Source organism: Schistocerca nitens, chromosome 5 (assembly GCF_023898315.1).
Source record: "Schistocerca nitens isolate TAMUIC-IGC-003100 chromosome 5, iqSchNite1.1, whole genome shotgun sequence".
In the NCBI taxonomy this organism is placed as follows: Eukaryota; Metazoa; Arthropoda; class Insecta; order Orthoptera; family Acrididae; genus Schistocerca; species Schistocerca nitens.
Genome location: NC_064618.1, coordinates 484,862,925 through 484,890,073, shown reverse-complemented (window position 1 = coordinate 484,890,073; position 27,149 = coordinate 484,862,925). Strand labels below are relative to the sequence as shown.

The following is a 27,149-nucleotide window of genomic DNA, read 5'->3' as shown; positions in this document are numbered from 1 at the left end:
ACCGATGACATGGTAATTCAGTCAGAGACAGCAAAGGACTTGGAAGAGCAGCTGAATGGAATGGACAGTGTCTTGAAAGTAGGGTATAAGATGAACATCAATAAAAGCAAAACGAGGATAATGGAATGTAGTCGAATTAAGTCGGGTGATGCTGAGGGAATTAGATTAGGAAATGAGACATTTAAAGTAGTAAAGAAGTTTTGCTATTTAGGGAGCAAAATAATTGATGATGGTCGAGGTAGAGAGGATATAAAATGTAGACTGGCAATGGCAAGGAAAGCGTTTCTGAAGAAGAGAAATTTGTTAACATCGAGTATAGATTTGAGTGTCAGGAAGTTGTTTGTGAAAGTATTTGTATGGAGTGTAGCCATGTATGGAAGTGAAACATGGACAATAAATAGTTTGGAGAAGAAGAGAATAGAAGCTTTCGAAATGTGGTGCTACAGAAGAATGCTGAAGATTAGATGGGTAGATCACATAGCTAATGAGGAGGTACTGAATAGAATTGGGGAGGAGTTCGTGGCACAACTTGACAAGAAGAAGGGACCAGTTGGTAGGACATGTTCTGAGGCATCAAGGGATCACAAATTCAGCATTGGAGGGCAGCGTGGAGGGTAAAAATCGTAGAGGGAGACCAAGGGATGAATACACTAGGCAGATTCAGAAGGATGTAGGTTGCAGGAAGTACTGGGAGATGAAGCTTGCACAGGATAGAGTAGCATGGAGAGCTGCATCAAACCAGTCTCAGGACTGAAGACCACAACAACAACAACAACAACAACAACAACACAGATGGAACACTTTCTTCCTCAGAATATCTTTGCTAACTTGAAATTCCAATTTTGTGCAAAAAAAGCTCTGAAGCTGTGAGGGCTGGGCGTGAGTCGTGCTTCGGTAGCTCAGTTGGTAGAGCACTTGCCCGCGAAAGGCAAAGGTCCCGAGTTCGAGTCTCGGTCGGCGCACACAGTTTTAATCTGCCAGGAAGTTTCAAAAGCTCTGAAGTTTTTGCAAAGATGATATTTCCTTGTATTGTTCATAATACTGCAGAAATTACTGTCTACTATCACATTTCTCTATATCAAATATTTATTGTCTGTCTTTTACTTAATCTGCTCTGGGGCAGATATCTGAATCCAGCTCCACTCAGTATCATGTTCTTCCTCCTGTAATTTGCACAACACTGACTTAACTTTTGCCTGTTAACCTTTGCTTTCACATTCCATTGCATTTTGTTAGCAACATCACACCTTTCTCATTCTTATTTGATGTTGACATCAAGTTCTTACAGCTTCCCATGAAGGCATTTTCTGTGATCACTTCTCACACTCACACTGCAAGATAACAATGTGCGCTCTTCTGAATTGAAACGTGACTGTACCTCCTCACATGACCAAGTTTATTTTCCCAATGGCTGGATAAACACTGCCTTGCCAAGTAACATCAATCTTCATTTAGATTTCATCCATGCACAGCTATTACTGCAGCCACTTCTCTGCATCAAAATACTGGTTTGTAATTTATTTTCACATGTTTTCTTAACTGAAATGAATAAAGAGATGCAAACGGGGAAAACTTTTGACAGCCTAACTTCTTTTAAACAGAAGTTATACACTAACAAGTTTCCTAAGGATGAAACAAAAAGCAAGGAGCGATTCTATTGTTCTTTTTATAAATCTGACAATTAATTTATCAATATAAGGCTCTTATAAACACTATTACTATCATATTTATAAAATCCTCTACATGAAAATTTGCAAGGCATGAATTTTTCCAATCAAAATTTTCTACACTAAAGGACACACAATTCAGCAAAGATAAAACCTCATCCATTTCATTTCATGCTAATTTTCATATTTAGAATTTGAGTAGTGAATGACCATCTTTCACCTGTGCGTGGTCTGAAATTCCAACTGTGCCCACTTTTCCATCATACAATATCCATTCGTGTTTTGCACTGAACCTCAGATCTGCAAGGGGAAAAAAAAGAAATCACATTTAACAAGTTATTCAAGCTAAAGGTAATAGGCTCTTCTCTGTCTTATGTTTCCACACAAAAGTAAGAAATAGGCAGCACCTCTGCCATCACATCAATTACATATTGTACAAAGCGAGAATAGAAATGAAAGTGTACTTAAACCTACAAAGAAAACACATTAAGAGCAAGCTTCCAAATATGAACACTATGATATATTATGAATTTCTAGTGTTTTCATGTCCTTGAACATTTCTGTGCTGCAGTTTTTTTAATGACACTGTATGGCAGTTACGGAAAATTTTCGGGCAGTTGTTTCTAATTCAAAACAGATGATTGCCTACACTATTCAGTATTGTTCAATACAAATATTACTCATTTTGAGCATAATTATGATGTCCCTTATGTTGTGTCAATGATAATTTTTTTGCTATTACTGGAAGGAAAACAAGGAAACCAGACTCAAAAACAGATTTCTTTCTTTTCTGTAATCACTGTGCATTTCAGAACATTGGTTTCTTTATCTGCCTATACACATACATACACTTGTGCATTGCTTGTTTATGTATATCTGCTTTCTTATCAAACATATATTCACTCAGCTTCATTTAATATTGCTACTTTCTGTATTGGACCTATCTACTGATTATTGTTTGTTACATTTTTTGCTACTTTAATATTTTGGACAGTTTTATTACCAATATACCTGCCATTGTAACAGCTCTTTGTGAAAGCTTTGCATTTCTGTATTCTTTCTTTGTCAGTTAATCCTTTCTCTATTCATACATTACAGGTGCTTGCTTGTATTTGCAGTCTTCAAGTCTTACTTCACCTGACCTCCCTCTGTCCCTTCATTTTCTTCTGAACTTTAAGTTCTTAGTGCTGGATTCTCTGACAAACTCATGTTGCAGCCTACAAACTAACCCTGATTGTCCACAAAAAATACAGATAACCCAGTTTTAAACTTGCATACCATGTAAATAAAAAATTTGGGTCACGAGGATCTATTTAATCATAATACGGTCCTGCCAATAATTTAATATATCAGCCTCATACCTAACTAGTAAACCTTTGTTATTTTTACAACTTTCTTAAGCTTCTCCCACCACTAACATTACACAAAAACTTCCTAATACTATCGCCACCCTGAATTCCTCCTGCAACATATCGCCATTATATTGTTGATGTAACTGCCTCATCCCTAAGTTTCTGTTAATGCAATTCCAACTCCTAACTCACATTCCCTCATGGACGTTACTTACCTCCCATCTGATCATAAATGCTTTGGTCTTCACTCTTCAATTAACTTTTCATTTCTTCTTACATACAACCTCCAACTCTCCGTGTTTTAATATTCAAAATGCACACTTACTTCTTTTCTACTCAATAGCATTTTTTTATCAGCAGCCAAAACCCAATAAGGAAACCACTTTAAATTCAAAGACCGAGAAGTCACGAGACAGAATTTTTCCATTCCGCATCGGTCGTCACACTAGCAGCTCGAGACAGTTTTCGGTAAATGTGTTCAGAACTACTTCAGATGAATGACTGCCCATATATCTGCAAGACTATAGTCACTTCCAACTAATATTGCATGACCAAGGTATTTCCATTCGACTGATTATATCTCTTTGAATGATTCTACAATAGTTACAACTGAATCAATTGGACATTATAAAAATTCAATGATTACATGACCTGAAGGTAATTACTCACCAGTCATTCTGTATCTTTGCACTTGTATAGTTTTGTCATGTGTGATTTTTTTTTGTTGATAAAAACTATTAAATAATATAAAAAATCTCCAATAAATACTTCGCTACATATTATGTACTTATATCCTTCATCAACTGTGAAAAAAATTAACAGAGGACACAACAATAAATCAGAATCTTAGATCATATTCTCAGACAGAATGATATCCGCCACACCAAACAGTGTGGATTTTGAGAACACAGATCATGTGAAACAATTCACACTTTTCTCACGACATTCTGAAAGCCATGGATAAGGGCAGTCAGACAGATGCATATTTCTTGATTTCTGAAAAGCATTTGACTCAGTACAACACTCATGCTTATTATTAAAAGTATGATCATATGGGATATTAGACAAAATCTGTGACTGGATTGAAGATTTTCTGGTGGAGCGAACACAGCATGTTATATTGGATGGAGAGTCATCGACAGATGTAGAAGACGTGCCCTGTCCGCTCCCACAGAACTATAGCTAAGGCATTTTATAATATTCAGTGCCTTCTGGGTTCTGGCTTTCATGTCTCGTAGGTGTGGTGACTACCCCTTTGGAATAAAAAATGAGGCTCAGAAACCACACTGAGGCTATAAAATAGATAATGATGTCCAACCATCTTTACAGCCCACTCTTCTAACTTCCGCACTGCAAGTTGCAACTTAAGAGTTGCTGTTGTGACACTTGAGGAGGAGGAGGAGGAGGAGGATGACACAGTAAAATCATCCACAAATAAGAATCATTGTACGGGGCTCTATGTGGTAGATGTTATACTGTTTATGGCTATGGCAAAGATGGTAACAAAACACTACTCTGAGGAACACCATTCTCCTGCTCAATGATCTGACAATGTGTCACCAACTCAGTACCTAAAAAAAACCACTGAGGCAGGAAAGACTGTATCAAGATGGGGAGGTGGCCATGAAAGCTGCTGTGTGAGAATACTGTGTTTCCAAGTACTATCGTACACTTTGCCGATATCAAAGAAAATGCCGATACAGTGATGTTTACATAGGAAAGCCTGCTGAATAGCTGCATCTCATAGGATCAGGTTGTCGACAGCGGACCAAAATATCCGAAATCCACACAGAGATACTACGGAGTTGCCTGGTCTCTAATAACCAGATCAGATGACAGTTAACCATTTGATCCAAGGTTTTTGCTACAAAGCTCATTAAAGCAATACTTGGGTAACTACTGGTACACCTGTGGTCCTTGAGGAGAGATATCAAAAATAGTCTTTCTGCGTGACTTGAGGAAGTGACCTGTCTGCCATATCAAATTAAAACAGTCAACAAGGATTTCCTTTGACACTGCTGACAAATGTCTCAGCATGCAGTACCAGATATGGGGCACAGTATCTTTAGTCTCAGACAGTGCCAATACCTGCTCCCATAAGCAGAAAGATAGTTGTAAGACAATTATTGGATCTGAAATTCTACAGTTGCAGGGTAGTAGCAAAACACTGGATTCTGGCTGCTATTGGCAGTAGTTTCTGCAAAATGCTCTGTCTGCACCTGTGCAATGTGTCTGAGTGTTGTTTACCAGAAATCATCCTGATGGTTTCCCATACTTCTGTAGAACAAGAGTAGATGATGGAGTCCAGGAATGCTTGCCACGACCTTTTCTTGCTCTCCTTACTTACATGACAAGTCTTGGCTCTTGCGACCTGAAATGTAGTGAGGTTCTCTGCTGTTGGGTGGTACTTAAGCAGTTGAAGAGTTGCATGTCTGACCCGGGTTGCTGAGTGGTTGCCTCTTAAGGTGACCTGCAGACTTTGAGATGGATATGTCACTGGCATGATAGATAACTCATGTAATGTGGTCCACTTATCCTGGACACACTCACGGTATTCAAACACAGCCAGCTGGCAGAACAACATCCAGTTAGCCTTGCTGACCATCCATTTTGGTGGCTGCTTTTCAGGGAATGCTCCACCCATTAGGTGGATGCGGAGTGGGAATGAAGGTCATCAATGACTTCCCATTGAAAAGTGTCTGCGAGGGCTGAAGAGCGGAAAGAGAGATCAATGGCTGAGAATGATCCAGTAGCTGCAGCACAGAAATACATGGGTAGTATCTGTGTTGAGGATGCACAACTCGTGAGATGCCATAAGGCCCTCCAAAATCTGACCCTGAGAGCAAGTAGAGGTCAAGACCCACAAGACATGACTGGCATTGAAATCTCACAGTAGGAGAAATGTTGCAGGAGTTGTCCCATAAGATCTGTGAGAGCCTTTGAGTCTAACGCATCTTGTGGAGGTAGATACAGTGAGCCAATAGTGATCCTCTGACATACATGAATTTCAATGGAAACTGCCTGCAGTGTCGGTAGCCAGGTTAGAGCAAAAGGAACGGTGTGCATCATAGACAAACACAGCAAGCCACACTTGGCTTGGTCCCCAATCAGGTCATCCTTTCAGTGAAGGGTCTAGCCCCTTAGCACAGGGGCATCAGTGGCTTTAAAATGTGTTTCTTGTAAACACAGGTACAGGGGGCAGTCCAATGTTAGCTGTTTCAGTTCCTTCATGTGTCCTGAACCCATAAATGTACCACTGTAATATGGGAGCCATCTATCACACGGGCTGCACTTTCAACTTGTCCTCCTGCCGGGAAGGCAAACCTGTAATGGGTGAGATTCAGTCTTGGGGCAATATGATTGCCCCAGTCCGATATCAAAGTCCATTACAGTTTACTTCTCGACTCCATTTGTGGTGGATGCTTAATCTTTAATTTTTCGCCAGAGGTAGGCTTCGGAGCCACAATCACAGTAATAGTGGCAGCGTTAGACGGAATATTTGGAGAAGGGAGCTGCACAATGTTAGCTACCATAGCCTTGCCTGACGGTCTGCGAGGAAGTGAAGGTTATGAAATAACTGCAGCAGCATGAGTGCACTGGATATTGCAGGTACTTATGCTGACATTAGTAACCCCCGTTTGTGTAGCAGCATCTCCCTTCTGAACTGGCTGTTTAAGATCAAACACAAAGGATGTAGCAAACTTTGGGGCTGCATGGTGCTATAGATTTTTTGCCTCACCATATGACATATGCTTAGTTGTTTTGATCTCCTGTATCTTCCTTTCTTCGAGGAAGACACTGCGGTCTCTACTCCAGACAGGGTGATTCCCAGAGTAGTTCACACATTTTGGCAGATATGAACAACCAACACCTTCATGGGAGATCTTACCACATTTGTCACGTGTGGATTATCCCTTACAACCCAAGGTGGTGTGAACAAAGCATTGGCACATAAAACAGCGCATTTGGTTGGAAAATAACGCTGCATGCTGAGGTGAAGGAAACTAGCTTTAACGTGCTCTGTGAGTTTGCCAGTGCTGAAAATTGCTATCCAAGGATAACATTTGTCTTCCCATGAACAAAGACACCAATTTACAGTTTGACAAAAAGGACACAAGAGCCTGATTGTATATGACATTTTTAATATTTACTTTCAATGGAAATAAAAAAAGATCTGCTAAGCCACCTTCTGACTCTGAACTTAAAACCAACAGAAGTAACAACTGCCTAAGTCATAACCAACAACCAGGTATTTACAAATGTAATAAAGATGAGCAATGAAGAGGTCAATATTAAAAAATTTGGTGACCATACAACTTCAAGCCTTTAACAAATTCGTTTGAACTGAATGCTCATGAGCATATTTCACATTATTATGTAACAAATGAAGTAAGAAGCTACAGTGATCAGAACATATATTTATCTGTACACTGCCTTGCTAAGAAGGTATGGGAAGAAGTTTTGAACAACACCAGTGAACAATTAATGGATTATCCTATCATTCACAGTTATGTTTCCCTACCAAAAGAAGGAAATTAATGAGGAAGAACTGGAGGAGTAGCCAGTTTTCACTAGGGATTCATAAGTCCCCAAAGAAGAAAGGATTACTTTATGAAATACCAAAGCAGACAAAAGCATACCTCATAACAAATATCCCACACAAAATGGTCAGTGTGGGATACTACTACAGGGAAAAAAAGAAAAAACACTCACAGAAAACCAAAACTTGATTTTGGTCAGATATGCAGAGGAAATAATGAACCTTTACAAAGTAAAAAATAGATTTAATCCCTCTTCCAAAGACACAGCTGGAAATTGTGTAAAATTGGTTGTAGCAAATGATACAGAAGAACAAGCACAAAACAGTATCAACAAAAGTACACTTTTTTCATAACCAAGAAAAGAAAGAAAAGTTTTCAAGGTCTGCCACGTAACAAAATTCCTGAGCCTATGTTAAAGAAATCTGCAGCAGAAATAGCTGAAACCCTTCCTGATTTTGTAGCTGTTCCATGTCTTTAGGACTATGTGCCAAAATACTGAAGGAAAACTATGCTTTAATTTCGTCTATGTGGCTGCTACTTCGATGGAACAGTCGTCGTCGTCGTCTTCGTCTTCTTCTTCAGTCCAGAGACTGGTTTGATGCAGCTCTCCATGCTACTCTATACTGTGCTAGCTGCTTCATCTCCGAGTAACTACTGCAACCTACATCCTCCTTAATATGCTTAGTGTATTCATCCCTTGGTTTGCCTCTATGATTTTTATCCTCCACGCTTCCCTCAAATACTAAATTGGTGATCCCTTGATGCCTCAGAACATGTCATACCAACCGATCCCTTCTTCTAGTCATGTTGTGCCACAAATTCATTTTCTCCCCAATTCTACAGTTTTGTCAGGGCTGGCTCTCCCAAGGCGAGCAGTAGTTCTAATGGAATGTTGTCTATTCCCGGGGACTTGTTTCGACTTAGGTTTTTCAGTGCTCTATCAAATTCTTCACACAGTATCTTATCTCCCAATTCATCTTCATCTACATCCTCTTCTATTTTCACAATATAGCCCTAAAGTACATCACCCTCGTTTAGACCCTCTATGTACTCCTTCCACCTATCTGCTGTCCCTTCTTTGCTTAGAACTGGTTTTCCATCTGAGCTCTTGATATTCATACAAGTGGTTCTCTTTCTCCAAATGTCTAACTTTCCTGTAGGCACTATCTATCTTACCCCCTAGTGATATATGCCTCTACATCCATACATTTGTCCTCTAACCATCCCCGATTCTTTTTCTACTGTATTTCTTTGCCCCGTTCTTGTCAATTGTTCCCTAATGCTCTATCTGGAACTTTCTACAACCTCTGGTTCTTTAAGTTTATCCAGGTCCCATCTCCTTAAATTCCCATCTTTTTGCTATTTCTTTAGTTTTAATCTACAGTTCATAATCAATAGATTGTGGTCAGAGTCCACATCTGCCCCTGGAAATGTCTTACAATTTAAAACCTGATTCCTACATCTCTGTCTTACCATTATACGAGGTGTGGCTAGAAAAAAACCGGACTAGTACTGGTGAAACAATAAAACGAATGCAATAAGGCTGAGAGTCGCGTGGCCTGTCACGTGACTCTCGCTCCGCCTACTGCTCGAGTTTCATCTGCCTCCTGCACTCAGTCTGCCCGTGGCGTCTGTTTTAAGTAGTTGACATTTTGTCTGTGCGTCGGAAAATGTTGAGTGTACAGAAAGAACAGCGTGTTAACATCAAATTTTGTTTCAAACTAGGAAAATCTGCAAGTGAAACGTTTGTAATGATACAACAAGTGTACGGCGATGATTGTTTATCGCGAACACAAGTGTCTGAGTGGTTTAAAAGATTTAAAGATGGCCGCGAAGACACCAGTGATGACACTCGCACTGGCAGACCATTGTCAGCAAAAACTGATGCAAACATTGAAAAAAATCGGTAAACTTGTTCGACACTTTCCTTGTCAACTCCTGTTAACTCAGACACTGCTCTGATTGTTAAACGGCGATCTTGTCGAACAAGTTTACCGATTTTTTCAATGTTTGCATCAGTTTTTGCTGACAATGGTCTGCCAGTGCGAGTGTCATCACTGGTGTCTTCGCGGCCATGTTTAAATCGTTTAAACCACTCAAACACTTGTGTTCGCAATAAACAATCATCGCCGTACACTTGTTGTAACATTACAAACGTTTCACTTGCAGATTTTCCTAGTTTGAAACAAAATTTGATGTTAACACACTGTTCTTTCTGTACACTCAACATTTTCCGACGCACAGACAAAACGTCAACTACTTAAAACAGACGCCACGGGCAGACTGAGTGCAGGAGGCAGATGAAACTCGAGCAGTAGGCGGAGCGAGAGTCACGTGACAGGCCACGCGACTTTCAGCCTTATTGCATTTGTTTTATTGTTTCACCAGTACTAGTCCGGTTTTTTTCTAGCCACACCTCGTATAATCTATCTGAAACCTTCCAGTGACTCCAGGCCTCTTGCATGTACACAACCTTCTTTCACGATTCTTAAACTGTGTATTGACTATGATTAAGGTATGCTCTGTGCAAAAATCGACCAGGTGGCTTCCTCTTTCATTCCTTACCCCCATTCCATATTCTCCTACTACTTTTCTTTCTCTTCCTCTTCCTACTATCAAATTCCAGTCACCCCATGACTACTAAATTTCCACCTCCCTTCACTATCTGAATAATTTCTTTCATCACATCATACATTTCCTCAATCTTCATCTGTGGACATAGTTGGCATATAACCTTGTACTACTGTGGGCTTCGTGTCTATCTTGCTGCAATAATGCGTTCACTATGCTGTTCATAGTTTAAACACGCTCCTATTTTTTAATTCATTATTAAACCTACTCCTGCATTACCCCTATTTGATTTTGTATTTATAGCCCTGTATTCACCTGAGCAGAAGTCTTGTTCCTGCTGCTACCGAACTTCACTAATTCCCACTATATCTAACTTTAAACTATTCATTACCCTTTTTAAATTTTCTAACCTACCTGCCCGATTAAGGGATCTGACATTCCACACTCACTTCCGTAAAACAGCAGTTTTCCTTCTCCTAACAATGATGTAACATAAAGAACATTTAACAGCTGTATTTTTAGACCTCAAAGGATACCGATGTTAAAACCCTGAGCTATGCAAAACATTATAACTTTATTTACCTTCAAAACAGGCAACAAATAGTCAAGTCAATGCAGAAGGAGGAAACAGTGTTAAGTGGACGCCAGGCATGGGGGGAAAAAAGAACACTGTGTACACAAGGCTTGATCTTAGGCTGAATGAAGAAGCCCTTACGTTTTTACATAAACGATTTAGAATCATCCGCCCCTTTGGAAAAATGTATTACATTTGAAGATGGGAAAACTCTCCTCAAAATAGGTGCTTTGTACCACAGAAAAGGACTAAAATATTACGACCACTGAAAATACATCTCCCAGAGACTTATGCATGTCATAGTTTAAAAAAAAAACTACAGCTCCTTACTATGCCATGATCTCATTCACAAATTAATTTCACCACTGCTTGGGCAAAGAAAACTGGGAAGAAAGACATAAATACTCAAATACTGATGACAATTTCAATAGCTTCATTAGTGGCTTATTACTTATATCTCTGTTTCCTCCTGAAAAAGGAAAAAATATAAAAAGGAAATGTAAAAAAGTAACTGGATTGTCTTTTGTAATACAAATACCCCCCCATGAACCACGAACCTTGCCGTCGGTGGGGAGGGTTGCGTGCCTCAGCGATACAGATAGCCGTACCGTAGGTGCAACCACAACGGAGGGGTATCTGTTGAGAGGCCAGACAAACATGTGGTTCCTGAAGAGGGGCAGCAGCCTTTCCAGTAGTTGCAAGGGCAACAGTCTGAATGATTGACTGCTCTGGCCTTTTAACACTAACCAAAACGGCCTTGCTGTGCTGGTACTGCGAACGGCTGAAAGCAAGGGGAAACTACGGCCGTAATTTTTCCCGAGGGCATGCAGCTTTACTGTATGGTTAAACGATGATGGCGTCCTCTTGGGCAAAATATTCCGGAGGTAAAATAGTCTCCCATTCGGATCTCCGGGCGGGGACTACTCAAGAGGACGTCGTTATCAGGAGAAAGAAAACTGGCGTTCTACGGATCGGAGCGTGGAATGTCAGATCCCTTAATCGGTCAGGTAGGTTAGAAAATTTAAAAAGGGAAATAGATAGGTTAAAGTTAGATATAGTGGGAATTAGTGAAGTTCGGTGGAAGGAGGAACAAGACTTCTAGTCAGGTGACTACAGGGTTATAAACACAAAATCAAATAGAGGTAACGCAGGAGTAGGTTTAATAATGAATAGGAAAATAGGAATGCGGGTAAGCTACTACAAACAGCATAGTGAACGCATTATTGTGGCCAAGATAGATACGAAGCCCACACCTACTACAGTAGTACAAGTTTGTATGCCAACTAGCTTAGCAGATGACGAAGAAATTGAAGAAATGAATGATGAAATAAAAGAAATTATTCAGATAGTGAAGGGAGACGAAAATTTAATAGTCACGGGTGACTGGAATTCGGCAGTAGGAAAAGGGACAGAAGGAAACTTAGTAGGTCAATATGGATTGGGGGTAAGAAATGAAAGAGGAAGCCGCCTGGTAGAATTTTGCACAGAGCACAACTTAATCATAGCTAACACTTGGTTCAAGAATCATAAAAGAAGGTTGTATACATGGAAGAAGCCTGGAGATACTGACAGGTTTCAGATAGATAACATAATGGTAAGACAGAGATTTAGGATGCAGGTTTTAAATTGTAAGACATTTCCAGGGGCAGATGTGGATTCTGACCACAATCTATTGGTTATGACCTGTAGATTAAAACTGAAGAAACTGAAAAAAGGTGGGAATTTAAGGAGATGGGATCTGGATAAACCGACTAAACCATAGGTTGTAGAAAGTTCCAGATAGAGCATTAGGGAACAATTGACAGGAATGGGGGAAAGAAATACAGTAGAAGAAGAATGGGTACCTCTGAGGGATGAAGTAGTGAAGGCAGCAGAGGATAAAGTAGGTAAAAAGACGAGGGCTAATAGAAATCCTTGGGTGACAGAAGAAATACTGAATTTAATTGATGAAAGGAGAAAATAGAAAAATGCAGTAAATGAGGCAGGCAAAAAGGAATACAAACGTCTCAAAAATGAGATCGAAAGGAAGTGCAAAATGGCTAAGCAGGCATGGCTAGAGGACAAATGTAAGGATGTAGAGGCTTATCTCACTAGGGGTAAGACAGATACAGCCTACAGGAAAATTAAAGAGACCTTCAGACAAAAGAGAAACACTTGTATGAATATCAAAAGCTCAGATGCAAACCCAGTTCTAAGCAAAGAAGGGAAAGCAGAAAGGTGGAAGGAGTATATAGAGGGTCTATGCAAGGGCGATGTACTTGAGGACAATATCATGGAAATGGAAGAGGATGTAGATGAAGATGAAATGGGAGATACGATACTGCGTGAAGAGTTTGACAGAGCACTGAAAGATCTGAGCCCAAACAAGGCCCCGGGAGTAGACAACATCCCATTAGAACTACTGACAGGCTTGGGAGAGCCAGTCCTGACAAAACTCTACCATCTGGTGAGCAAGATGTATGAAACAGGCGAAATACCCTCAGACTTCAAGAAGAATATAATAATTCCAATCCCAAAGAAAGCAGGTGTTGACAGATATGAAAATTACCGAAAAATCAGTTTAATAAGTCACGGCTGGAAAATACTAACGCAGATTCTTTACAGACGAATGGAAAAACTAGTAGAAGCCGACCTCTACGAAGATCAGTTCGGATTCCGTAGAAATGTTGGGACACGTGAGGCAATACTAACCCTACAACTTATCTTAGACGCTACATTAAGGAAACGCAAACCTACGTTTCTAGCATTTGTAGACTTAGAAAAAGCTTTTGACAATGCTGACTGGAATACGCTCTTTCAAATTCTGAAGGTGGCAGGGGGAAAATACAGGGAGCAAAAGGCTATTTACAATTTGTACAGAAACCAGATGGCAGTTATAAGAGTCGAGGGACATGAAAGGGAAGCCGTGGTTGGAAAGGGGGTGAGACAGGGTTGTAGCCTCTCCCCAATGTTATTCAATCTGTATATTGAGCAAGCAGTGAAGGAAACAAAAGAAAAATTTGGAGTAGGTATTAAAATCCATGGAGAAGAAATAAAAAACCTTGAGGTTCGCCGATGACATTGTAATTCTGTCAGAGACAGCAAAGGACTTGGAAGAGCAGTGGAACGGAATGGACAGTGTGTTGAATGGATATACGATGAACATCAACAAAAGCAAAACGAGGATAATGGAATGTAGTCGAATTAAATCGGGTGATACTGAGGGAATTAGATTAGGAAATGAGACACTTAAAGTAGTAAAGGAGTTTTGCTATTTGGGGAGCAAAATAACTGATGAGGGTCAAAGTAGAGAGGATATAAAACGTAGACTGGCAATGGCAAGGAAAGCACTTCTAAAGAAGAGAAATTCGTTAACATCGAGTTAGATTTAAGTTTTTAGGGAGTCATTTCTGAAAGTATTTGTATGGAGTGTAGCCATGTATGGAAGTGAAACATGGGCGATAAATAGTTTGGACAAGAAGAGAATAGGAGCTTTTGAAATGTGGTGCTACAGAAGAATGCTGAAGATTGGATGGGTGGATCACATAACTAATGAGGACGTATTGAATAGAATTGGGGAGAAGAGGAGTTTGTGGCACAACTTGACAAGAAGAAGGGACCAGTTGGTAGGACATGTTCTGAAGCATCAAGGGATCACATGAAGCTTGCACAGGATAGAGTAGTGTGGAGAGCTGCATCAAACCAGTCTCAGGACTGAAGACCACAACAACAACAACAATACAAATACCTGCAAACAAAAGAAAAACATTACTACACAAAATGTCCAAATAGAACTCATCTCTAGAATTGTGCCATATTTCAGACGCTACAAGAAAATCCTCAACAGGCTCACAAAAGAAGCCAAAACAAATACATATAAAATCAGCACACAAACTGCTGCAGAGTGAAAATTTCATTCTGGAAATACATATAAAACTTTGAAAATAAAATAAACACCTTGTGGAATATTGTAAGTAGGGAAACAGCACCAAAAAATTGTAGAATCTCAGAATATTAACACCTCAGAAAGATCAGTTGTATTATCAGACCACAGAAAAATTGCAAATACATTTAATGCATACTTCACACAGGTAGCAGAAAACCTCACACAGCAAAACTCTCAGTATGCAGTAATGAATCAATTCAGATGTAGGTCAAATGATAAAACTCTCTTCCTATACCCGATTAGTGAGAAAGAAATGCTAGACGCTATTAAGTGACTCAAATCAAAATACTCATTTGTTATAGACAATAAACCTGTCTTCATTGTACAGAAAAATGCTCCGTTCATAGTCAAGCCTGTAACTGTTCACCCTCAGAGGGCATATCCCCAAAAAAATTGGAAACAGCCAGAGTAAAGCCCCTCTACAAAAAAGGGATAAAAATGGATTATCCAGCTATAGGCCAATATGATTTGTATCTGGGTGTTCCAGAATAATGGAAAAAAATCTACCAAAGAGATAAATAAACTTTACAGGAAAAAGTAACTATTTCTCAGACTCTCAGCAAGGTTTTCTTAAACCCAGATCTACTGACACTACAATTTTGGCATTCCTGAATGACACTTTAAATGTAATTAACAATCGAGAGTGTATTTCTGCAATTTTTCTAGACCCCTCAAAGGTATCTGACGTCATAAGCCACACCATCTTGTTTACAAAACTACAATGTGTAGGTACTAGGGGACTAGCTAATGAGTGATTTAAGTCTTACATACAAAATAGAGAGCAAATAGTTGAACTTGCATTCCAAGAATGAAATAACATGAAGACCTCTCAAACTGAAAAACTGTGCACTTAGTGTAGTGTACCACAGGGCTCCATTCAGGGAGAAGTTTTGTTTTTGCTCTATGTAAATGAGCTGGGGCCAACCAGCCCACATCACAAGTATAATAAATTTGCTGATGACAAGTGTGTTAGTCAAAGGAATGACTGTCCAGCAATTGTGGAATGAAATCAAAATACGCACCTCAGAAATTACAACGTGGTTTTCTGCAAACAATCTAATAATAAATATCCAATAAACAGTTACTATGAATCTACGCACAGTACAGAATAAGCAGCCCATTAGCCCCACCTAAATTTATTCACCAGAAACACAAAAAATGTGAACGCTACTAAGTTTCTTGGAATATGGATCCACGAGTATCTGAGATGGGTTCCTCATACTAAACATATAACCAATAAACTGAACACCACTGTTACTGCATTAAAATTCTTTCAAGTCGCACATCAAAGCAAACAATAAAAAATGTATACTTTGTCACAGCAGATGTAAACTTCTGCAAGATGTAAACTTCTGCAAGATGTAAACTTCTGCAAGATGTAAACTTCTGCAAGATGTAAACTTCTGCAAGATGTAAACTTCTGCAAGATGTAAACTTCTGCAAGATGTAAACTTCTGCAAGATGTAAACTTCTGCAAGATGTAAACTTCTGCAAGATGTAAACTTCTGCAAGATGTAAACTTCTGCAAGATGTAAACTTCTCAGGTAATTTTAGTGCTAGCAAGTTGTTTCTCAACCCAAAAGAGTGGCACAAGCCATGGAAAGGGGAGCTCACAAAAGCTTGTGGAAGCCTTTATTGAAGTCCCTCCATTGGATTGTTTGTATATTTTGCTTTTTATTAGGAAAATCTTAAGACAATAAAAATCAGTTTGGAGTCAGAAAGCAAGGTATTCACTCACATAACAGGAGAAATATACATGTCCAATATTCAAATACCACACACATAAAATGGAACACACCAAGCAGGAAACAAGCTGTACAACAAACTACCTTGTGACATCAAAATTATCAAAAATATTTCGGCATTCAAAACAGTTGTTCATACTACCTACTGCAGATGTGTTACTATGGTGTAGCTGAGTCCCTATCGGGTTAAAACCTAAATGTGTATGTTGCTATTGTAATAAATAGTGATAATGGAAAATTTGTACAGATTGTGTTAAGTGTGGCTAGGTAAAACAGACTGCAAAATTAAAAAATCTGTGCACAGCTATCACTTCAGTAAATTTTCTTGCAGCACAAATAAATATTTGTTAGCATAAAGAAGTAGACTACTATACAACAGGGTCATTCCATGTAAACGCGGAATCATTACCAAAAAATTAATTTTTCTGTGGGAATCTTTTCCCCTGTTACATATGTAGGTTGGGCATTGAATTTTGTTGACAAGATTGATTTTGCCCTCCAAAACCTATTGTTTACTTGTGGGAGCCATTGTTTTGATGACTATATTGTTAAGTTTGTTCATGCAGAAGATTTGAGCAATTTCAAGGTAAGGAAAAAAAAAAATCATGAAATTTATAATAATTCTTTATTGTTTGTATATCACTTTAAAGTGCATAACTTCTAGTTCTTTTTGGTATATTTTTAGAAGCAAACAATTAAAGCATGATAAATACAAAAAAATTATATAACCTAACCCAAAATGTGTAATATGAGTTACCAAATGCCAATTTTTTAAAGATTTTCACAAAATACATAAAGTATAGAAACATGCCATTCTGTCCTTCACAGAAGAGTAACTGATAATTTGGTGTCTCAAATTTCCTCCTGGAAGCCTTCTCATGGTATAGGATATTTAATTCAAGTAATGTGAGTTACCTTTATTTATGTAACATGAGTTACTATAATTTTTGTACGTTTAGTTATAAATTTGAGCAGTCAGATTGGTTCTGAATTACATACAACACAACTAACAATATATTTCAACATATTTAATGTATATTTATCTCCATATGGGAAATACGGAAGGGTCTGATCCCGCCCGTCTGCTTTGACCCATGACGTCACAAATATGGCGGAAACGACCATAAACCACGATTCCAATATGGCGCATATATAGTCGTTACGTACACATTATGAGGACGAAAATATATCGAAAAACAAACACACACAAGTTCCACAAAAAGCCTAATGACACTAACGGGACACGCGCGGGAAATAGGGGGTTTTTGGGTGGGGACAAACTAAATATGGAAATACGGAAGCGTCCGATCCCGCCCGTCTGCTTTGACCCATGACGTCACAAATATGACGGAAACAAAAACAAACACACACACTTTCCACAAGAAGCCTAATGACACTAACGTGACAAGCGCGGGAAATGCGGTGTTTTGGGTGGGGGGCAAACTAAATATAAACAAATTTAGACGCCTTGCGTAGCTACAACGTGTAAGTGAAGACAGCCATGCATGAATACCCACCCACCTCCCCAGAGGTCGTAACCCCTGCAACCCATAGAAGATAAAGATGCTTCAGTAGCTGATTAGTGTTTTTTGTCTTTTTTTAAAAAAATCTCACGGGATAGAACGAACAGATCAGAAAGATAAATATAATAAACTAAAACAGAAATTGGAGGAAACAGATAATTAAAATAAGTAATAAGTGTTTTTAAATTAAAAAGAAAAAAATCTCACGAGATAGAACGAACAGATCAGAAAAGTAATTAAAATAAGATAAAACATAACTGGAGACAGCCACACTCAAACCAAACTCCGCGCCATCATGACGTCACACACAAGACCCTTACGTCACGGGTCAAAGCCGACGCGTGGGATCGGACGCTTCTGTCGACCCCTAAATATAAACAAATTTAGACACCCACCCGCATAAAAAACCACGCGAAAAAAAAACATCACAATACTCCCCAAATACCACTAAACACATCATCTGGAATCGGACACTTCCCTTGACCTATATAGCTCAACAGCAGCTCCCAATCCCATAAATTAGGACCTAACACTTCCCTTGACCTATATAGCTCAAACACATCTCCCAATACCAATACCACAACATTCACAGCCACACATTGGGATCGAACACTTCCCTTGACCTGTTATCCTTACAACATCTCCACATACAGCCGTCCCTGGTCCAAGACGCGTGAACTTTAAGTAAGCCCCATTTCTTCACGTCATACTGAACACTTCACTTCACGACTTCATCCAAAAATCCGCATAGTTGAAGAAATTTTATTAGAGACAACGCACTGTCCCCCATCATAGCTGACAACCGAAAACTGTTGACCCTGTCAGTCATATCCATACCTACCATAGACATAAAAAAAGCAATGTACCAAAATTCACACACGACGCCACACTCGCAAACTAAACCAGAAACATCACCTAACACACCATCAGAGAACACCACCGATCACATCAACACCTACAAACACGCCACTCTCACAAACTAAATTCCGTGACGTCACACACCACAACAGCCTTACGTCATGGGTCAAAGCCGACGGGTGGGATCGGACACTTCGGTCAACCCTCCATATGCCACATAAAATCCCATAGGGAATAGCTATTTCTACTTTGCAACATTTTCAATTTTTGCGGAATGCCTTTAAGTGAAGATGAGAAGAAGAAGAAGAAGAAGACAGAAATTGAAAGACGAAGGCAGATATGAAGAGTGTAAAATCAAACACAAGGAAATTATGAAAAAATTCAGGAAAAAGAAGCAGGAACAGGAAAAATGTTTGAGTAAAAGAGAACAAGAAAGGATTGCTGCAGACAGGAAACTGAATGTTAGAGAAAGAGTTGCCAAGTACCGGAAGCGCCTAAAGGAAGCATGTTCAGCTACACCAAGTAGTTCTGCTTCTCCACCATATAAAAAATGGTCTTCATCGGGAAAAGCCATATCAAAAGTGAAACGTGTACTTCCAGCATCACCCAGAAAACAAAAATGTGTTGTTAGAAGGTTGTATCATACATCTGTTGAACCTTTAGAAGTGGAAAGAGTCTCTAAACAAAAAATAAGTGATGAAACAATAAGTGCAGTGAGCAAATTCTATGAAAGGGATGACATTAGCAGACAGGCCCTGGACGCAAAGACGTTGTGACTGTAAAAGATGACAAAGGTAAGAGTAAGTTGAACGTACAATACTTGATGTTTTCTTTGAAAGAAGCCCATGCAATGTTTTGTGAAGAAAATGTCAAAGTGATTGGTAAAAGTAAATTCGGAGAATTAAAACCCCAACATGTCATGCTTGCCAATAAATTCCCAACGCATGTCTCTGCAGATATCACAAGAATTTCATCTGTGCTATTAACTCTCTTCATAGCATAGTACCTCAAATATCTGAGTGCACCAGTAACTGGCCAGAATTTTTTCTATGCAGAGCCTACAGCTGACTGTTGGTTGGGAAAGTGCATGAAATGCAAAGATTTATTGGCAGTTAAACTTCTTGATTTGTGTACTGGTGTACAAGAGTACGGCATGAAATGGTATGTGTGGTACGAGAGTGATGGCAGAATTTTGAAAGTAGAGGAAGAAGGTACATTACAGAATCTTATTTATCATATTCTTACCATTGGACCTAAACTTTTAGAGCACTGCTACTCCAAGAGAGAACACTAAAAGAACTATCAAAACGATAAGGAATCCGATGCTAACTGCCATGATGCAAATTGATTTTCCTGAAAATGTTACAAGTGTAAGTTAATATGAAATTCAAAGTGCACATTGGCAGCAGAATCTAATTAGTATTTTTACTGCCATGATTTGGCATTCAGGTGCTTCTCACCCCTGTGTGTTGGTATATCTGATAATCTGGACCACACAAAAACACAAAAATATTAGAGACGTTGCAATCTGGGTCAGATGGTCTTACTTTCCAGTTTAAAAGCAGATATATTGGCTATACAAGTTCTAAGTAAGAGTCATGCCAAAAGAATTACATGGAAGTACTTTGCAACTTCTCATGGGCCAGTGTATGGAATTGGTGGGGCTGTCAAACACCAAGTTTGGTCTCATGTGAAAAGCACGAAATGTGTTGTAAACAATGCAACAGATTTTGTAAAAGCATTGTTGAATTATTCTTCTAATGTCACATCAGTTCTTATGGGTGAAGAAGACTTTAGCCAAAGAAGCAAAAAACTACATCTCTTGACCTTAATCAAAAACTGCAAGCCTTTCTTGAACATTTCTAAAATTCATCATTTGGAACTCTATAATAATGAAGTTGTAGGACACATCACTTCATCAGCTGCAGAGGAAAACACTAACAGAACAGAAAAATCACTAGATATATGAGTAGATGACTGGGTGGTGGTAAAATATGACAATACATATTTTCCTGGTAATGTTACTAAAATTGTATGAAAATGGTGAGTTTAAAGTTGATGTTATGATGGAAGTTGGGAAGTTTTGGAAGTGGCCTGAAAGTAAAGGTGAGATATACTACACTAAAGACAAGCTTGTCAGAAAAGTGAACCCTCCAAGTGCTGTAAATTGCCGTGGTTATTTAAAGTTTGACTGTGATCTGCGACAATGTAACGTGAGTCACTGTATGTTGTAATGTGAGTTACTTGTTCATTATGTTTTAATATTTATTTTATTGGAGATTAAATGTTTAGAACTTTGTTAAAATAATTATAAGATTTTCTGGTATTGTGTGTAAAACTTACAAGAAATGTTCACATAAAACAGAGCAGACTATTGTATTTTCTATATCATATGCAAAAGCCATTTCTTGGAAATGTAATGTGAGTTACCAAGAATAGTTATAAGATTTGGTTTTATAAATATAGCAATGTAACAATTATTGTGATCTAGGTTTATACAGCATTCTGTATGAAGTACGTTTTAAGGTATAAAAAATATTTAATAGAAGCATTTCCTTCTGTTAACTGTCCAAAACTTATTATATAAACATCACTTTGTAGCGTGAGTTACCATGGGATGACCCAACACATTTTCATGTGAATTTTAAATGTCTTAATTTTCTAATTTGTGTTTTTTATGCAAAAAGGTGCAGTTGTAAACTATGGCCAACAAAGATAATGTAAAACCTGTAAACATTTTCCAATTTCATTAATTGTTGTAAATTCATATGCAATTTATGTATTTATCTGTCCATATAAATATCTCTTTCAGTACTTATACTGTACACAGGATATCAGACAGAAAACTTTATCTATTGGTTTTACAAACAGGAAACATACACCATTTAAATTTTTATAACAAATTGGATCTATACAGTTAATACTTACAATTTTTATTAACTACTGTATATTTATAATTTATTTCTATAATTAAAGATACAAATTAAAATTTTTCTAGCATAAGATACTGTGAGAGTGAATAGATGCAGTTTTTCAGAAGGTAGGCTTCACAGACTTTTTAAAGCTCTGTCGTTCAGGAAGAGAGGTTATATGTCATGGTAATCTGTTATATAGTTTTGCCCCTGCAAGATATACACCTTTCTGGTATAATGTGGTGTTACAATGACTAACATGTATGTCACTGACCTGGTACAGTAATCATGGACACCTTTGTTTTGAGGAAAAAGGTCTTTTTCTCAGTACTTTTTTTTTTTTTTTTTTTTTTTTTTTACATGCATGACTACTTCCAGTATATAAATGGAGGGAAGGGGTAAGATCTTTAAAGACGGGTCTGCATGGTTTTCTGCTGCCTCACTTATTTCATTATACTTATAATTGCCTTTTGTTTCCTGAAAAAAGTTTTGACTGTTGTACATTTCCCCAGAAAATGATACCGTACTTCAGTAGTGAGTGTACACGAGCAAAGTATACAGCCCTAACTGTTTCTGCAGTAGTAGGCCTATTGTTGCAAAGAATTATTAATACATAGCTCATTTTTGCTAGTTTTAAATTTAGGGATGTGATATGAGAGATCAATTTAAGATTTTCCTGGATATGAGTCCATAGAAATTTAGTTTCAGTGACAGCACTAATGTTTTGATTACCTATACATATTACTGATTGTATGACGATGTAGTGTACATTTGTGTCTTTTGTGCAAAAAGGACGATGAAGTAAACTGATCACATGATGCAGTAAGAATGGATGTAGCTAATTAAGGTGCTCGTGTAATAATAAATGCGCTTCCAAGCTGCTGTGAAAAATTTATGTGTAGGCTATGTTACTGAATTTAGCAACGACTTGTTCCTAAATATTTGTTTAAAATTTTAAGTTACTTTTACTTATGGTACAATCTGAATACAGGACCTATGAGCCTAACAGTCACACTAAGTGGGCCAAACAGACAAAATACTGTGATCAATTAAAAAAAAAAAAAAAAAAACTGTACAATTGTAAATTCTTGTGTTTATGCTTATGTAATCGACTTTCATAGAAGCAGCAAGCTGATTATGTCTGTATAAAAAAAAAAGTATTACAAAGATTGTCACTATACCTTAATCCTGAAACCATATGTACTGTGTGTATTAGGCCTATAGATTAGTGTGCCCTTTCTTGTGACATGCCAAACTAATATGAAAAGGGTTTTCATACTGCAGAAGCAAGCATTGACCATAGCAAAAGAAAAATCAGGAGCTTCATGCATACATCTACTCATTAGACAATATTCTCACTGTTTATGCCATGTATATACCAGAAACTATAATGATTGTTAAAGACAGTAAGGCCACAAAAAGAAACGTGGATATTCACAACTATGAAACAAGGCATAGAAAAGACTTTCATACGGTTAACAGAAGATTAACAGCAAAAAGCCCCTAAGTCAAAGGAGCTGTTTTTAATAACTAGTTACCAAATGAAGATATTGACGGTGGATACCTTTAAAGTGCGAGTCACGCAGTGGCTTATCCAAAAATGCCCTTGTAAACTAGAATTTATAAGAAATAATGTAAACTAAAAAAATTATAAGTTTAAAAACTTTTCACTTAGTAGAAAGAGCACGTGCATATAAAATTGTGTGTTACGAGCAATAACGTGAAGTTGAGAATAGAAAATTCAGCTGCATATTTAACTGCCATTTTTTTCCCTTATGGCAACATAAAGGTGTCACATTTCATACTGAATATGTTCTCCTCTCACAATAGCTACTGACAAATTCTATACAACTAGAAACTTCAGTCACTGTAACTGCCTAACGCATGCGTATTGACTGACGAGCCCGGTAGACATCTGGCCGAAGCACAAAGAAATAACCCTAAAACTATTGAACTTATTTTGCACTTTATTCCAACATATAAAATGACTGTGTGTAATGGTTAATCGTCAAAATCATTGCACCTACCTCCTGTTGTCTTCGGAACTGTCGTGCTGAGACATCTAGCAAAATTTACCCTTTTACTACTACTGCCGGCTTCTACATTACTTATTTTATGCAGCACACGACATGTAAGAGCCGAAATATGCCTAGATCGCAAAATGACATGCACGGAAACAACCATTGTGTAAAGTTTGAAAACCTAATTCCGTAACTGTTACAGCGTTCACGGATAGCCAACTTGAGTTTGCCACTGAACACAGTTCTTGCCAAAGATGTTCTTATCAACAAACAGACCGGCAGATAAAATCCTTCACCACGTGATCATACGAAGGAAAATAAAAGCATGGCACCTGTAGCCTAAAAGTTCAACATTCTCTATCACTAGCTATTTTCATTTTTGATAAATTGCGTTTACCGAAAAATTTTAACACAACGCCGAACCTTCGCAGTTTCTTGATGTAAAACTACTCATGCAGCCTAATAGTACGGAAGAATACGCCAATACAGTCTCTCTCGTGTTTATGTCCCCGCCCGTCCCCCTGAATCAATTCATGATAACGCAGCCTCGTAGTTACATCATTTTTGTTGAAAATATGACAACCATGCTTGATCCTCTGCCCTCTCCCAAGATCGCCGCATGCTTATCGAGCGGCAGAGCCCAGAGGGTTCAAGGACTTCTCGACCTCCGGAGAGCAAAGTCCAGTTAGAACGGTATAGAACTGACCAAACGGTATAAAGAGCGCATGGGCTCCATCGTTTACTTGTTAAGAATATCTTCACTCCACTGTTTATAGTCAGTGGACGCATGTGGTACAAAAATTACAATAGATCCGTAACTACTTAATGGTACCGGTACACAAAACACAAAGTTATAATTTAGTAAGGAAGCTCTTAGTTTTCTAAAAAGGATACTGCACATCATTACTTGATTATATACAAAGACCAGACACCTCTCATTGTGTTAGGGGGAGGGGGGGGGGGGGGAGAGAGAGTAAGCAAGGACTAAGCTGAAAGGAAAATGCTGCATGTATAATGTGTGAACATAGAGATATACTAAATGGGGAGAGCCGAACTGCTGTAAAATATTACGTATATTTATAAGAATTATACGCAGTATCACTAAAGAAATGACGCTTTATGTCTAAAAAATGGGGAAAGACCTAAATAAAGAGCTGACATCTCTTACCCTTTATGAATTCTGGCAGTAGTTACGACTGTAGGAGACAAATGTTAGGAATACGAAGTGTGTTAAAAGAGTATTCTTACAATTAAATGTTGGCAGCCAGGAAAACAAAGTTGGAATGCAGCACCACCTAATGATTGTTTACAAACCCACACAAGTTGTTGTTTTCTTACAGTTTCACTGTAGGGTGAGAGCAAACAAGAATGGTGTTGATTATCGTTGCTACCTTAAATTGCAAAGTGTGTGCTGTATTTCGATTTTCGCCTACAAAAGTATGTACAGATGCTCAAAGCCATCAGGACCTATGGCTGTTTTATGGGCCTACAGTAATGAGTGAAGGAAGGATTAGACAATAGTATCGAGACTTTTAAAGTAGCTGTACCAATGTGCATGATGAAAAGCAGAGTGGCAGGCCTACGATCTAGACAAGTTAAATCATTTAACTAGTAGCCCAGAAAATATGATCTACATTGGCAGTTGATGATTGGTACTCTGCATGATGAATTTCCTGAAGTTGGATGTGCCCCTGTTTATCCAGCTGTCATGGAAAAGCTCGGATATCACAAACTGTGTGCAAGGTGCGTACCTAATATGTTTACTGACTAAAAACACAGAATCAAAGAATGTCAAGCAAACGAAAGTTTTCGGCTGCTATCGACTAGATGGAGAGTCGTCTTGCCACGTTCTTCGAGATACGGATATCTAACATTGGTGAAGAATCAAAACAACAGTGAATGTGGTGTCGCCATTTAACTTCACCAAGGCCGAAAAACTTCAAACAATCTCCTTATTAAAGTAGAAAAACAAAGGCCATCGTTATCTGGACGAAATGGGCAACATTTTGATTGATCTTATGTAATGAGGAGGAGAAATTACAGGTGACGTATATCGCAAAGATTCACCAAATACAGAGGTACCATCTAATCTCGACGGCGTGGGAACTCTCGTGCAGGATAGCACTATTCCAGGCCAAGGCGCGTTCATACAACGCAGCTCGTAGTTTTCTCCAGTCTTTTCGATGGAAACTTTTCGACCGCCCATTCTATTGTGTCGACGTCGTACCTTTTCTCGCACTTGAAGATTAGATTAGATTAGATTAGATTTACTTTCATTCCAATTGATCCGTAGTGAGGAGGTCCTCCAGGATGTGGAACATGTCAGAAAAACAACAATACATGACAAATATTTACAACTAAAACAAATAAGCTAATGTACCATTCCACAGGTTCCTAGTGGAATGATCGTCATTTTTTAATGAACACTAAGAGTCATTTTACAAATACTAATGCACTAAATTTAAAATAAAAAAGTTTTTTTATTTATTTATAAGGTAATACAACTACCGTAATACTTATTTACAATGAACACATTACTGCACTGAAATGGTGCAAAAGTTAGATTATACTAACACACACACAAACACACAAATTTTCAATGAACACATTACTGCACCGAAATTGTGCAGAAGTTATGTTGTACTTATATACAAATCAGTTGGTTTTACTAAGAAATTCATCAATGGAGTAGAAGGAGTTGGCAACCAATAAATCGTTTAGGCTTCTCTTAAACTGAATTTCATTGGTTGTTAATCTTTTTATGGCTGCTGGCAAGTTATTGAAAATGTGTGTTCCTGAATAATGCACACCTTTTTGTACAGGACTAAGTGACTTTAAATCCTTGTGAAGATTATTCTTATTTCTAGTATTGATTCCATGAATTGAGCTGTTGGTTTGAAAAAGTGATATATTTTTAATGACAAATTTCATTAATGAATAAATATATTGTGAAGCAGTAGTTAGTATCCCTAGTTCCCTAAACAGGCTTCTGCAGGATGTTCTTGAGTTCACACCACATGTAACTCTCACTGCACGTTTTTATGCGGAAAACTTTAGCTTGGCTTGATGAATTACCCCAAAAAATAATCCCATATGACATTATGGAATGAAAGTAAGCATAGTATGCCAGCTTTTTCATTTTTATATCCCCTATGTCTGACAAAATTTGCATTGCACACAGAGATTTGTTAAGACGCTTCAGCAGTTCTGTGGTGTGCTCCTCCCAGTTGAATTTATTATCAAGTAATGCTTTGTTTCAAAACGACGAGAGACTCAAGATTACCACAGACAATTGTATCATTTTTCAGCTGTGTAATTTCTATGTAGAGAATCTGAAGTGATAGATGTTTTTAGGAACCCAGAACACCAACAAACTTTTTCTCAGGACTTTTTCTCAAGACAGTACACCTCATTATTGCCTCGTCTGTGACATAGAATATGGTATAAATCATTCATGAGT

At 38.2% G+C, this 27,149-nt stretch overlaps 1 protein-coding gene and 1 non-coding gene across 2 annotated transcripts in view; one reads left to right on the top strand and one right to left on the bottom strand.

The window, feature by feature from the left end:
• LOC126259904 (glycine cleavage system H protein, mitochondrial) overlaps positions 1-24,080 on the bottom strand; it is a 65,799-nt gene extending 41,719 nt beyond the window's left edge. The window contains exons 1-2 of the mRNA XM_049956993.1: positions 23,696-24,080; positions 1,888-1,967 (exon numbers count right to left, since the gene is read on the bottom strand). Coding sequence (XP_049812950.1) covers positions 1,888-1,967; positions 23,696-23,852 — 237 coding nt within the window. The 5' untranslated portion in view covers positions 23,853-24,080. The remainder of the gene's footprint in view (positions 1-1,887; positions 1,968-23,695) is intronic.
• Positions 889-962, top strand: Trnas-cga (transfer RNA serine (anticodon CGA)). The gene has a single exon. It is a non-coding gene; the product is annotated as a tRNA-Ser (tRNA).
• Positions 24,081-27,149: the final 3,069 nt, after the last annotated feature.